The following is a 15,848-nucleotide window of genomic DNA, read 5'->3' on the forward strand; positions in this document are numbered from 1 at the left end:
CAAATTGGATATAGTTTGAACTTTAGAGGGGGGGACAAACCAGGAAAAACAGTAGTTTTAACGCAAAACCAGTATTGGACAAAATCTATTTTATTTTATTAGTATATGCAACTAAAAACAAATGACCTTAGATAATTCATCAAATGTTTATATTAGCATTTTCTTTTAGTTTTAGGTTTCTAAACATAAGTTTAGAACACCTTATAAGTTATAGGTATAACCCCGTTGTGTCCGTCCGTCCGTTAGTTAGGTACCACTTAACCAAGCACCAGCACATATACACGATTGTTGATAGGTTAGATATAAGTTACTATCATAGTTAAAATTTTTTGTATTAAGATTGTACAACCGATTTGTATTATGATTTTTCTATTCAAAGCAAATTTATTCTAGACGGTATTATAAAGTATCAATATTTGAGTATTTAATTTAGATTCATATTAGCCAATATAAAAAAACCTATTGGTAACCAAAATATAAAGATTACTAAATTAACTTGTTTTATTTTCATTTATTCTTCAAGAAGGTAATGGGCCCCACTGAACATTTTCGTGTTTATGGAATAATTATAGATTATTGTGTTGTATCAATAATTGTTTAGAAAAAGGAATTTTAGCACAGGGTGTCAGGGTGAACTTTCCTAATTTGTTTTTTTGTTAAATGTCAATAAGAAATTATTCGTCAAAAAGCTTGAACATTTAATATAAGGTTTCTCCTAAGTAGTTCATACCGTAACCAAAAAAATCTAGAAAAGTATATGAACACAGTTTTTTTTTATAGACATTTTAAGTTCAAATTTGGACGAAATTAAATATATAATTAAATCAATGAGTAACTATTTTAGTTATTTTGTTGTAATTCAAATATATTATTACTTATTAGTGGGTATTTGCAACTTTTAACAATATATTATTATATTTTATGTACACAATGGCATTTTCATATGCAATGTTCTTTTACGTCTACCTAATGTATTACCATTGATTATAAATACTAGTATTTATTTACAATGGTATAATAACTATTAATAAAATAATTTACTTTGATAGCGATATAATACAAGACTGGGCATTAACAAGTTAATAAGTTAAAGTTAAGTTACTTTTAACTAAGTTAATTAACGGGTTACATTTTTTCCTATGTTATTCAGTAACTTACGAGTTAATTAATTTTATTGTAACGTTAATATTTATAAGTTAATATTTTTCCTAAACCACAAATTTAAAATTAATTTTATAAGAAAAAAATCCGAAATACTAAATATATTAATTAGTAAATAATAATTCATAATAATAGTTATTACTTATTATATTGCATATTCTCAGAAAATATTATATAACTATATTATAAACGGAAATGTTATTGGGGTAATACCAATGTTATTGTGGTCATTAATAAAATTAAAATATAACAGCTAGTGTACTCAGTATCCCATACACGTTTGTAATATTTGTAGACTCATTAGTAATTACCTACCTAATCATTATTAATATTATTATTTATTACTTATTGTTATATTTTTATTTATTCATAGAATTACAGCGTTAACTTGGCCCATCGGTGTAAATAATTCAAACCTGTAGTAGCTTGGTGGTTCATCGTATTAACTATTTACCTAATTAAATAAATACCCGGGACGCTGATTCATATTTATTTTTCAATAAACCACCCAATAAGTGCGGGCCATAATAAATTTTAATAGTGGAGTAGTGGATATAAAGTCATAAACAAAATATAGTCTGTCGAGTCTCGACTGTGCCACGTGTCGTCGATATTATATATTGTGTAACCAATTAATTATATTCTAATAAATAATAATGAATTTGATTATTATAATATTTAGTATAATTGTGGACCATTTACGTTAACAAATACATAAAAATAATTCAATTATTTTATTGGATTTCATCATTGATCAAAGTATAAAAGGTATTATACAAATATAAGTACCTACAGTAACTAATTTTATTACAAACATTTATTTAAAATTGTAGGACGTTTATTGAATTATTATGTTATTTGGTAGCTTTAAAAAATGGTATTATTATAATTTTATATTAAAAAAAATTTGAGTTACTTTTATTTTTTAAATAACTTGTATTTTTTACAGGTTAAAAAAAATTCAAATAACTTTAAACATAACTTAGGTACATTTTTCTATATTAACTTAACTTAACGAGTTAAAAAAAATAGTTAACTTGCTCAGCCTTGTATATAAATATATCATAAAATAAGTATACTTATATATACTTAATATAGGCTGACAGACCGACTTTGCTCAGTATATTGTTTTTCTAATTCAATGACTGATCATATTTTAATGGCTAATGCCAATTTCAAATGTTCGTTACAGTTATACTCACATACTCCTCAATGACGAGGTATACACTCCACGCCTACTTTACAGCAGATACGCAGTTATTTACTTTCCCCCTTTTTTAAAATAATTTTCATTTACAATTTTATAATAGTTAAAACTTATTTTAATTGATCGTGAAATATTCCCCTACTCATATTTACTACCTATTTGAACATTACCGATCAGATCAATTTCTCTTTAATTTGAAATGGTTGAATAATAAGATCTATCTACGCATTTTTTCAATTATATCGAACCATAAATTAATTTCCTATACATAGTGAAGGCTGATCCTGTTCCTGCAGAGTGCAGACTATATTATTCTATAGTTAGTAGTTTCAGTAACTTGACGAGTTTGATAAATATTTATTAAATATTAATATTTTAAATAATAGATTATTGCTGGTAGGTTTATTAATTATTAACTTTTAAGATACATGATTATTTTCTCAATATTTGTGACTTAAGTTAATTATTATAACCAGATCTTTAAGAATACTTTTGGTGTTTGAAATTTAAACATCCATCTATATATTCTATTAAATACAGTGTGTGTTTAATTAAATTTATACAAATTAGGGAGCCCTTTTAATTAATGGTTATGAGTTAAAAGCTTATGCCTTATATTATATGGATGAATAAATTAATATTTTAAGAATAAAAGTAATTTTTAGAAGCTTTTTTATTTTATCGCACTTTATTCAACAAAAGCAACCAATTTTTGCTAATGACTATTTTATATATCTATTATAATAGTAAATAGAGTAATATATTACAGGCGGGGTTGGAGCGTTTGACAGTAAATACAATTCAACAATTTTATCGTATACAGTTATAATATGACCTACAGTTATGAGGACTGGGAATTGTCGAGATTTTGTCGAGGTACATAAACAAAATGCATCCACGTAAAATTCATTTTTATGATTTATTAGTAATCATAAAATAAAACCACCTATCACAAAAATTTAAAAAAATAATAATCTTATTGAGGGTTTGACATATGTATCGCCGTATCGGTTTTATATTCTTTTATTATTTGACTTTTTAAAAAAAATATTTTAATTTGAAATGGTTTTGAGGCAATATTTAAAATATTACAAACCCTTAAAAATATTATTCTCATTAATTTTTGTATAATGAGTAATTTTACTCTAATATTACTCAAAATAAATTATTAATAAATGCGTTTTATCTTTGTTTGCGTAGAGCACATAGAAAACAAAATTTGTGGTGCGCTGACATTCTCAAATACTTATATACTCAATAGGTATAAATATTTAGTTGGTATATATTTTTTTTAGTTATTTAAAGTTCAAATTTGGACGAAATTATAAATTATGAATTAAGACCAATAATAAAGGTTTTAGTAATATTGTTGTAATTTAAAAATATTATTCGTGATCCGTGGGTATATGAAACTTTTAGAGTACCTATATTATTATATTGTATACACATTACATACAATGACATTTTCAAATATAATTTTTTTGACAAAAATTAATTTAACCTACCTACTGCTGTACTAATTCCTAAATGCCTAATAGTAGAATAAATTACTTTAATCACAATAATATCATCAAATATAGTTATGTATATTGTATACCTACCTACCTAGTAATATTATATTAGGTATAGGCTGACAGACCGTTTTAGCTCAGAATCGGTTTTCGTATACAATGATTTTATATCATCGAATTAAAATTTAACACCATCCATTAGTCATTACAGTGACCCACTTGTAATTTACTCTACGCCCAATTTTTTTTTGTATTTACCATTAAATATTTACTTAACTGTGAGAGCCCCTGGACTGCAGCTCACTCACAGAGGCTACAGCCACCTACCCCCCAAATTCGGCCTATTTTGGATGTTATATTTTATTGTAGTATATTTCACATACACACTGGCGTGATTTTACAATGGAAGAAATAAGTAGAATTTAATATCTGAAAAATGTAGGATTAAAAAACTAACCAGTTTAAATAAACAATTTTAATAATGAAAAATATTATTATAATACATTTTATTCAAGCCTGGACATAAACGAGTTAAAAAGTTAAAGTTAAGTTAATTTTAATTTTGTAACTTAACTTTTTTTAAATTTAATTTTTATCTTAACTGCTTTTTAATGATATAAACTTAATAAAGAATGAGTTAATTTTAATCAAATTCAAGTTACGGTAATTTATAAATAATTAAATAATAAATATAACACAATTATTCACAATTATTCTTGATGATACATGTTGCGTAAACATTAGCTTTTTATTATTTTTAACCATATTACTGGCTGTTCATAAATTTAAAAAAAATTAAATAACTTAACTTAAGTTAATAACTATAAACATAAAACAATATTTTCTATCAACTTAACTTAACTTGCAGTAGGTAAATAACAACAAGTTATAAAAGTTATAAAAGTTAAATTAAAGATTATCATTAACTTGCCCAGGATTGCATTTTTTATTTGTATTAGGCACCTACCTATTATTACAGCAATATTGTACATCATATATTTTGTTTAAAATGCAAAATAATTTGTTTATCACGTTAAATTTTGAATTGAACATATTATTTAAAAATTTGTAAAACTTTCGACGATTATTATTACAATTAAATATTATACAAAAATGTTATCTGCCAAGGCCCGACGCCGGGAATCGTTTTTAAATTTTAAATACAAAGTAACTATGCTTACCACTGAACTAAATTCATGGAATGCGTATAATGTATAATTCTAATATATGTAAAATTAGGGCACTATAGATACTAGGTATGCTATGCCACCATTTTGCGACTAATAATAATATGTGAATATGAATTTTTCCCCCTTTATTTTATAATTTTATCATTGATAAATTAGTCGCAGCTTGATACCTATTATATTATGTAGATTGTAGAGCCTTAGTCAAATGGATGGCTGGGTATTAACGAGTTAAAAAGTTAAAGTTAAGTTAAGAAGTTAATTTTATTTTAACTTTTTAACTAAACTAGTTACTTTTGGCTTTTCATTAACTTAACTGTTTACTTACTAAATTTCTTTTTTAATAAACGTGAAATTAAGGAATTAATTTTTCATTTTGAGAAATAAGTTAAGTTAATTTATTTTGTTTTTAATTTATTATATTTCACTATTATTTCGTTTTCATGTCAAAAAATATTCACCGTGAATTGTTTAAAGTTAAAAATGTATATTATTCGAATCTAACTTATATGGAAATACTCAAGCCTGGGCAAGTTAATGATAATTTTTAACTGAGTTAAGTTAAGTTGATGGAAAACATTTTAAAATTTTAAAGTTAACAGTTAGCCTAATTTTTTTAACTCAGTTAAGTTAAAAGTTATATGAACATTTTCAATTAACTTATTAACTTAAGTTAAGTTAAGTTTTTATTATTATTTTTTTTTATATCTATATAAGGTCAGTAATATGGTTTAAAATAATAAAAATCATAAATATTATTTGAACACATGAAATAGCCAATAGCTCTTCTATAAATTAAATTAATAGGTACTGAATTAAATTATCAGGTACTGAACTACTGAATTAATAGAATTATGTAATAGGTACCAAAATCATACGAAATTAAAAATGCCGAAATAAATACAATCTTTTGATTTATAAATAAATAAATAACTTTTGGCGAAAATATTTTATAATAATATTATGTTCTTGAGAATTGTACATTTGTGATTTGTATCTATATCAATATAATAAGATAATATCCTATTACTTATTAGTTATTAGTATTTATTAATTATTATTATTACAATATGCCCGTATACCGCAGTATGATATAGTATATCTTTAATCTTTATATATACGATACACATATATACTATAATATAATTTATAACTAAATGGTTATTGCTATAATATGTATTTATTATTTAATTAAGTTATTTTTCTTGAAGAATTCTGGTTAATGGAACAAGAAATTAATTTAACTATATTTCTTATGTCTTATTCTAGTAAATAGTTATGTAATATGCAACATCAATAATAATTTTTATTTTTATTTTTATTAAATGTATTATTTAATTATTTACAAATTAACATATAACTTGAATTTGAATGAAAGTAATTCGTTATTTGTTAAGTTTATATCAATTAAAATAAGTTAAGTTTAAAATTAAGTTAATGAAAATTAAATTTTAATAAGTTAAGTTAAAAAGTTAAAACTAACTTAACTTTAACTTATTAATTCGTTTATGCTCAGGCTTGAAAATACTATACAAAATATAAACACTATAGTATATAATTTAGTTTTGGGTTGGAAAAAAATAAAGTACGCTAGCGTTGTATAAAAAAATAAACTTTTTTTTAATTAACAAAAAGTTAACAAAAATGATGTATTAACTTTTAACTTAACTGAGTTAACCTATAGTTAAATTAACTTTTAACTTTTTGTTATTGGTGCATATTAACTTAACTTAACTCAGTTAAAAAAATCATTAACTTGCCCAGCCTTGGTAAAATGAGCCCATATGGCGGCCGCCATATGCATTCCGATTTGATTTTTAACATTAATGATGATGATAACAATTTTCATAGATAACATAACATTTCACTATGTTTTCCCTTGATTTGAAATGCATATGGCAACTTCCAATCAAGATCATATTATGAATAATGCACGCGTTCCATGTATTTAGTTCAGTATGCCTACCTATTCGAACGCTAAATTGTTTGCAGTTTTACTGGATACTATAATTATATCCAAGATCCAAAAAAGTGTTAAAGCAATGTTCACAAGTTTCAAAGACCTTTAAATAAATACTGAACTTTGTACATCAAAACAACAAAACAATATTATAATACCTATCAAAATAATAATTTATTATAATATGGGTTAGTAAACGGCTTTCAACATTATGGTTTATTGGGGAGACGTTACTAATTCTTGGATATTGGTACAACTTCCCAATACCCATTTTTGATAATAAATTTGCGATTTAGCGATAAGCGATTTTTCTATCAATAATGTAAGGCTATGTTCAAATGTTGGATTTAAAAAGAAGATTGAAAAATAAATAACTTATAATTGATATTATAATGATAATTGACGTTTAAAAACTAAAAAGTGTTGGAAACTTTTGGAAACTATTTAATAATAACATATTCTTCAAGAATTTATTCTAATATTCTTATTTATATTATTTAATTTGAAGGTGTCCATTCTTTAAGTCATGTTTTTAATTTCGGTATTGACCTGAGTCGTAATAATTAAACAAATCAATTTGATCTCCATACATTTTAACATTTTACAACTCACGAAAAGGTAATATTTTTATTAAATAATTGAGGACTGTTGTAAATAACTGTTAGCCTATTATAATAACTATTATATGAGCTATTGACTAAAATCAGTTGGTTTGATGTATTTAAATAATTAAATATAAACATCAGGAAATTCTAAATTTATATGTATTTTCATTGTATAAATAAATGAAAAAGCCAACTTAAAAGTCATACGATATTCTCAAACATGTTATTTATTATTTTTAGCGTGCTGTTCTCAAAATTTTAATGTGTGATAAAAAATTTTAAGAACAAATTAAATTATTTTCCTTACTGTCATTATTTTATCTCGTTTGAAAAAATATTATAAATATTAGTATGTAGGTATATTGTAGGTATACTTCTTAATTATAGTAATAACAATTAATTATGAAAATGATACCTAGTTAATATCCTTACTACAGATTTTTAGTGGAGTAAGAATTACAATAATATGTGCAAATTTAAATTATTAACTACTTATTATAATATTATGTACTCAAAATACTTGATTAATATTTTTTATTTTCATTTTTAGACTGCAAATTTACTATGAATACAATCGGCAAGTATGTGCAGTATCTGCGACAAATTCATATTTTATCATCAAATATTTTGAAGCAACAGCTTACAATTAATCAAAAACATCAGTTTTCAACAAATATAAATTCCACATTTTTATATGTTTCGTCAAGTAATTTCAGAAATTATTCATAATAATTTTTAATGCTTATAATTTATTATTTTATATTGCAGGTTTTAAAACAATGAGACATTTATCAAATACTATAAGTCAATCGGGTTTATCTAACATAGATACTACCAATGATGTTTTAATAACTAGTATTAAAAATGCAAAACAAACAAGTGATGTGATTCAAATGTTAAGGCTTCACAACACTGCGATGAGTGCTCCACAACATTTACAAGCATTAAATTCTTTATTTTTACTACAAAAAAGTAATAGGTAAATAGTAAATTGTTATTATTTTGTTGTTAAAATTGTACTTACTGCTAAGATTAATCAAAACGTACAAATAAAATAATGTATAACATTTTAATATATTATGTGATATATAGTGAATTGGTTACAAAAGAATATAATACAATAATTTTGAACATCAGGAAATCTAACATTATTTTTATTATATTTTGAACTAAGAATATGTATAGTATAAGTATAGTGTATGAATATTGTTAAAGAAAAATATTTTTTCTATTTCATTAGTATACATTTTGTTTAAAAAATTTAAATCATGTGCTTCATTAAAATAAGGTATACAGGGTGATTTATTAAGCGTATACACTCATTATCTCAAAAGTATCAATGTTTTTGAAAATATTATTTTACATAGTTTCAAGTTGTTAAAAAAACAACATTTTTATTAAAAAATTATATTTTTAAATATTTTTTATCCTTATAATTTTTTAAGTTTTTTACTTTTTTGAATGACAGCATAGAGTTTCAATTTCATTTTCCGAAGCAGAATATTTTTCTAAGTATTTTAATACATAAATGTCGAATTAAGGACGAGTAGTTTATGAGTTATAAGTATTAAAGGTTTAGACAAGCGGAGTAGTGGACACACATTTGCGGGGTAACCCCATACCACTCCACTCCGCCCATCTAAACTTTAAATGCTTATACCTCATAGACTACTTGCCCTAAATTAGATTTTTACGAATCAAAATACTTAGAAAAATATCCTGCTTTGGAATATGAATTTAAAACTCTAAAAAAACTCTAAAACTTCAAAAAAGTAAAAAACTTAAAACAATTAGATGGATAAAAAATATTTAAAAATATAATTTTTTAATAAAAACATAGTTTTTTTTAACAACTTGAAACTATGTAAAAAAGTGTTTTCAAAAACATTAATACTTTTTGAGATAATGAGTGTTTTACGCTTTATGAATCACCCTGTGTCATACCTAGTGTGTAGTAATATTGTCTGTTACAACATATTTTAAAACATAATGAACTATACACATTTAATATTAATTTTATTTTTAGATTATACATAGTTCCCACTTTATAAATAACTACATTTCAAACATTTAAAGCAAAATAGTTGATTATTTCCACCATTGGACTGTATGATTAGAAATTGTTTGTTGTAGGTATTATAAAAAAAAAAAATGTGCCTAACACAAAATTCATGGGCTGGGTCGAAATCCTGACAATTGTAATCCCGACATACCAAATCATAATGCCGACAGTTTAAAATCCCAACCGAACATATTTCCATAATATTATCGTGTTCATTATTCAACAATTTAATTTAAACCGGTTTTAACCGCTGATCATCATTGAACAAAAAAAAATATACAAAACTACATCGATATGAGAGCCAAACCCCGTAAAAAATCTAAGACTCCTATTTGATCTATCTTTATATACCTTCATTATTCTTTTCTCTCTGTCAATTATTTGTTTCTTCTGTTTCGGTTTTGGTTCTCCATGATTAATGCTTTCAATTTCTAAGACTACTTGTTGTTCTTTCTGAAGCTCCTCGATCATTGTATAGACTCAAACATGAGGTTTACCAACCAAATTTGACCAACGTCGATGCCAAGCTTCGACAATTTTTGTACCCTAGGAATTCCATGGTCCATTAATTCTGATACAGACCAAAGTTTGGGCAGAAAAAGTCGGTCTGTGCGTTTAATATTACCATTTCTTTGGTTTCGGCGACAATTTTTTTATTATTTCTTCTATTGTTATTATTATTTCTTCTATTGTTATTATTATTTCTATTAAAATGTGAGTTATAATATCGAGTCCACAAGAAATTTGTTCATTTATCAATTAACATAATATTATGTCCCAAATAAAACTTGTTATATATATATTTATTGGGTAAGCGGTACCACACAATGACAATGTACACAAAATAATAACGTACTCGGTACACGACAATCACCTTATTTCATATCGCAATTTATCGGTACGGTAATATCGATAAGGAATGTTGATACCCATAAACGTGTATAATGTCAAATACCCACGAATAATATTTTTAAATTACAAAAAATTAACTAAAATCGTTATTTTTTGTTTACATATCTAATTTTGTTGAAATTTGAACATTGGAAAATTGTTTGATGATAATTCGTAAATTTATAAAATCTATTAAAAATTAATTTGTCTTTCCGGTTAATGAAATTAATACTTACCTGTGTAGCCCATTGATTTTCTTTTCTCGCAGCACTAGTAATATGTGTCCTCTTGATTCTTGTCTTTTGTCATTAAATATCCCTTGACACATATTTTGACATTTCCTTTTTGATATGGGATAATTTGACATATTTCACTCATATTAAAAAAAACTCCTAAATTATATTTAAAATACAAAACAAAGGTACTATACAATTAAAAGCCAAAATACGTTTGTTTATTTGAAATGTTCAATCGTTCATTCAGACTCAGGACAAATAATTGAGCGTTTTAGATAATATAGGTACTAGATTAAACTTTTATGAGATAAGATAAAATTATTTTATTTTGTCAGTATTTTGAACTGTTGGGATTTTGATGTCTGGTTATTGACCATTCGGGGATTATCATTGTCAGGATTTTGAATGCCTCCCAAAATTCATACTATATAATATTATTACATGAAATTAATGTAGAGAAATTGACACTCAAATGCTATTACAACTAAGATAATTAATTCCTAAATATTGGTTTTTATAATACAACAATAATTAGCTTAACAAAAAGTAGAAGAATATTAATGTATAAACTTTATAAATAAATTATTATAACTGGAAAGATCCTACTTACAGAAAACTCAGACAGTTCAATTAAAAATATCTCTATTCAATACTACAATTAATGGGTACAATTTCTTAAAAAAAAGTAGTAAATGGAAAATATATATTAGCATACTAAGATTAAATTATTCGGTGATAAATATCTGTGGTTTAAGAATTATGTGATTCAAATTAAGCTAAACATAAAAATCAGTATATGTTAAACTTTTTAAATGCTTAATAAAATGTTACTTTATTCACTAATTATAATGTTTTTATTTTAGAACAAAACTGTCAAAGGAAGAATTAACACGAAGCCCAGAATTTACAGCAATGTGTCGCAAAATTCAAAATTATTCAAGAAATCTTGAACTAAATGATGTAATGAATAGTGTCAAGTGCTTATCTTATTTGGGTGTATCTGTTAATAGTAACATAATGCAAATGTTATTACAGTTAATTAGTAAAATGATAAATGATATGTCTTTACAACAAATCACATTTTTACATTTTTTATTAAAAGAATTATCATCATGCCCTTTAGTTGATGCTTTAAAACTTGCGTTGCCTATTGTTTTTGAGACACAAGTACAATACAAACTAGAAGATAATTTATACTGGCAAGTGGAATTCCTGAACTATATAGCTAAACATAGGTTATCTCAAGAAACATATGACTTTGTTATGTCCAGAATTATAAGAAATATCGATCAGATTAGTCCTAAAATTGTTCAAAATTTATTACTTTGTTTGTATTACAAACACTATTCAACTGAAAAATATATTGACACAATTAACAGATGTTTACAATATTATATGAACCATCTAGAATACATGGCTGATGTTTCGGATCTTGACGCTATCTTGTCAAGAATGATAAATAAATATTCTACAGATTCTGAGTTGTTTTATAATGAACAATTTATAAATACAGTCATGGAATTCTTGATGAAAAAAGAAGATAGTTTTGAAGTTCTAGCATTCATATTAAAAAAATTAAATAGGATTGTAAGGCATTTTGATTTTTATATTATAATCAGGTTGATAGAATATTAATTCTTATTGTCTTTTCAGGGATATGTTCACCGTGGATTACTTGATTACATGACAAATAAACTAACCAGTAAACATGATATTTTAGAGAATATTAAATTTGGAGTATTATTATCGTACATTGCAGCCTGTGCCAATGCAAATTATGTTCCACCAGGTTTTGAGGAGTTAAAACCACTTATTTTGACAAGACTTAACATTCAAAAGGTATTAATAAATATTTTGTTGATAATTTAATAGATTTATGATATTAGTTCTATTATTTATTATTTTAGGATGTTTTAGAACTACCATGGCTAGTAGCAACATTCGACTTGGCTGTTTTGGGCTGTTGGTCAGAAGAACTTCTAGAAAGAGTATTTTCTAGAGATTTTCTTTATGGATTCTTAAAACGAAGTAATCTATTGCTAGTTTAAAATTAAATAGAAATATTATAAAAAAAATAGTTACTTTAAAGTAAAAAAAAACTGTTGTTATACATTTTCATTCTGTATATTCAGTTTATTGTATCAATTAATTTTGTATTGTTGTTTCTATACCTAACTAGGTGATAATATACATGATCATATTATGCTGCTTAAATTGTACCAGGCTTCAAAGACTTTATACCCTGGAGGTTACAAAGGATCATTTCCACCTCAGGAAATTATTGAAAAATCTATTGATATTTATCAACACAATATTAATGATTTTCCACTAAAAGCTGCTTTAGAACATGGTTTGGGCGGAAGTGATTATGTGCTAACAGGGGTCAGAAGCCAATTAGGACATTTTATTGGTTAGCAATATTATTTTAAGATGTTAAGTCATTTTAATTTGTTGACATAATAAAATTATTTGATTTTAGATCATTTAGTAGTTATGAGACCAGGTGGATATCCTGTTGCCATTAAAAATGAAATTAAAGATGATAAATCATTATTGTTGGAAAACATTGTTGATGGTAGTGATAATCTTGCGTGAGTTGATTCATTGACTGTTAATTTATATCATATTACTATATTACTTTACATTAATGCTCATATTTTATTGTTTTAGAATTGGCATATTACTCTATAGACCAAATAGTTATGTCATCAATCTAAATTGTTTAAGAGGTCCATACATGCTTACAAAAAAAACCATTGAAACTTTGGGTATAGCAGTTTTACCGATATCAATGGATGTTTGGGATGGCCTTATTGATTATGAAAAGATACCTTACATTATGAGAGAGTTAAAATCAAAGGCTGATCTTAATTTAATTATAGAATAATGTTGTGCAATGCGTATATTTTCATATATGTACATGTATAATACTTCATTCATTAACTACAGTTTGTTAAAATTGTTTTGCTATAATTTAGTTTTAAAAATAAATTTTTATGTGAAATTTGGATTTTTAATGGAAATATTTAACAACAATTTATTCAATTATTTTAATATTAGTACATTTTTTTAACAATATTATGGCACATTTTTAAACTGCCCCTGATTTTACGTTAATATGATTGTTTTATGTACATTATTGAAGTTTATAATATTATGACCATACATATACAATCAAAATATCATATTTTTCATATTAATTGGACTATCCCTTATGTCGGGCCAGCAACCAGTGGCGCAATTATTGGGAGTGTTGGGTGTGCATTTCACAGAAGCTCCCGGTTTTGGGGGGCCTCCGTGATCTCATATACAATAATATCTACTCTTTTGAGTTAAGAGAATTTGAATTACGAGTAACTATACGAGAAGCCTGTCTAATATAACTAATAATTATAAACTATGAAATGTGGTGAGGAAACAATATTTTTTAGAGTTATAAGGTATGACTATTGTCTGTTTTTCATTTTTATTACCTATCAAGTAAGGGCTCAAGTCTAGAAATGTTCACATGTTCCCCTTATTATCAAACTGCTCCACTATCAGCAACTTTACTCAAACAGGTCTAATTTTTTTTTTATCTTTCATCAAGAGCCACTATAAAATTAACATTATCAAAAATACAATATAACATATTATAATATTAATAATTTTATTTTATTATTAACAAAAATCATGTTTTTAGTGTTCGGTTATCTTTAATATTATTTCTGAACAAAAATTATAAAAAAAAATCATTTTTAAAATACAGTTTAATTGCTTTGAATAAAAAATTGACATACATTAGTTTACCGACATTTGTATGATTTTAAATATTATTAGAAGTATTTAGAGAGCCACGGTAAAAGTATACCGACCCCCTGGATTAGAAGAATTCATAATATGTTTTTTAATACACTGTATTTCTCCTCCTAGAAACAAATGCATCTTTATCAAGGTGACGGAGGAGGAGGGGTCCATGATCTTAGCATTAATAATACATTTTATTATTACATATTACCTTTAGTTTATGTATACCTCAAGTGGCTAAAGAATTGTAATATATTTTTGTGTATTGTGTTCGACTACTTATCATAGTAACTATTTGTTTAAATTGTATTAATCCGTTAAAAAAAATGGTTAAGCTTACATAATGATAATATCACGTCATATTACATCGTGCTCCTGGGCTCGACACATTGGCATCAGCGCCCTCAAGCATAGCGGACGCAAAACCATCACTTCTATGCCGCATATTCATCCGGTGCAAACGATTTAATTATTTCCCTCTGCATGGAAGCACGCCATCGTCATCATCATTCCTAAGCCTGGCAAGGACGTTACCAACCCAGTCAATTATCGTCCGATCTCTCTCCTAAACACAATGTCCAAAGTCCTGGAGAAACTTTTGCTCACCAGACCCAAAATCTACATCACCTCCAAAATCCGTCTAGACCAACATGGCTTCAGAAGTGTCCACAGCACTATCACCCAACTCTTCAGAATCATCGATGATAATTCTCTAAATCTCAACAAAATAAGAATAACCGCCGTAATCCTGCTCGTCGTTGAAAAAATTCTTAGACAAGGTTAGGCACGACGACTTTATCAGCAAGCTGATCGATCTTGGAGTGCCCGGTGACATCATCACCATTCTCACTTCCTTACGGATAGATACTTCCAGATTAAAATCGAAAACAAAACATCTACCTTTCGTAAAACCCAAGGCTCATATCTTGCTCCACATCTATTCTGTCTATACATCAACGATATTATTCCAACCCATCCTAATTGCAAAACTGCACTCTTCGCCGATGACACTCTGTTCTACGCCACTAGTAGTTAGTACCTACCACCAACGACGCTGCCACCAAAAAACTTCAATCGCAGTTCGACATCACCGATAAATGGTTCTACTACTGAAGAATTACAACCAACCCTCTCAAAACCACAACAGTAATGATTTGACATAAATCCGACGTCAATTCCCTTCAGCCCAAAATATAAAACATCAGCATCGAGTGGTCTCCTTCCATGAATTACTTTGGAGTT

General features: G+C 25.9%; 1 protein-coding gene across 1 annotated transcript; it reads left to right on the forward strand.

The window, feature by feature from the left end:
• The first annotated feature begins 7,340 nt into the window (after window positions 1–7,340).
• On the forward strand, window positions 7,341–13,830 carry LOC132934591 (uncharacterized). The gene is made up of 9 exons (XM_061000929.1): window positions 7,341–7,644; window positions 8,182–8,337; window positions 8,400–8,610; window positions 11,684–12,407; window positions 12,474–12,659; window positions 12,728–12,848; window positions 13,000–13,230; window positions 13,300–13,411; window positions 13,491–13,830. The coding sequence occupies exons 2-9, from the start codon at window positions 8,196–8,198 to the stop codon at window positions 13,705–13,707; spliced, it is 1,944 nt and encodes a 647-aa protein (XP_060856912.1). The 5' UTR covers window positions 7,341–7,644; window positions 8,182–8,195; the 3' UTR covers window positions 13,708–13,830.
• Window positions 13,831–15,848: the final 2,018 nt, after the last annotated feature.

The sequence above is a fragment of the Metopolophium dirhodum genome, chromosome 1 (genome assembly GCF_019925205.1).
Source record: "Metopolophium dirhodum isolate CAU chromosome 1, ASM1992520v1, whole genome shotgun sequence".
Taxonomy (NCBI): domain Eukaryota; kingdom Metazoa; phylum Arthropoda; class Insecta; order Hemiptera; family Aphididae; genus Metopolophium; species Metopolophium dirhodum.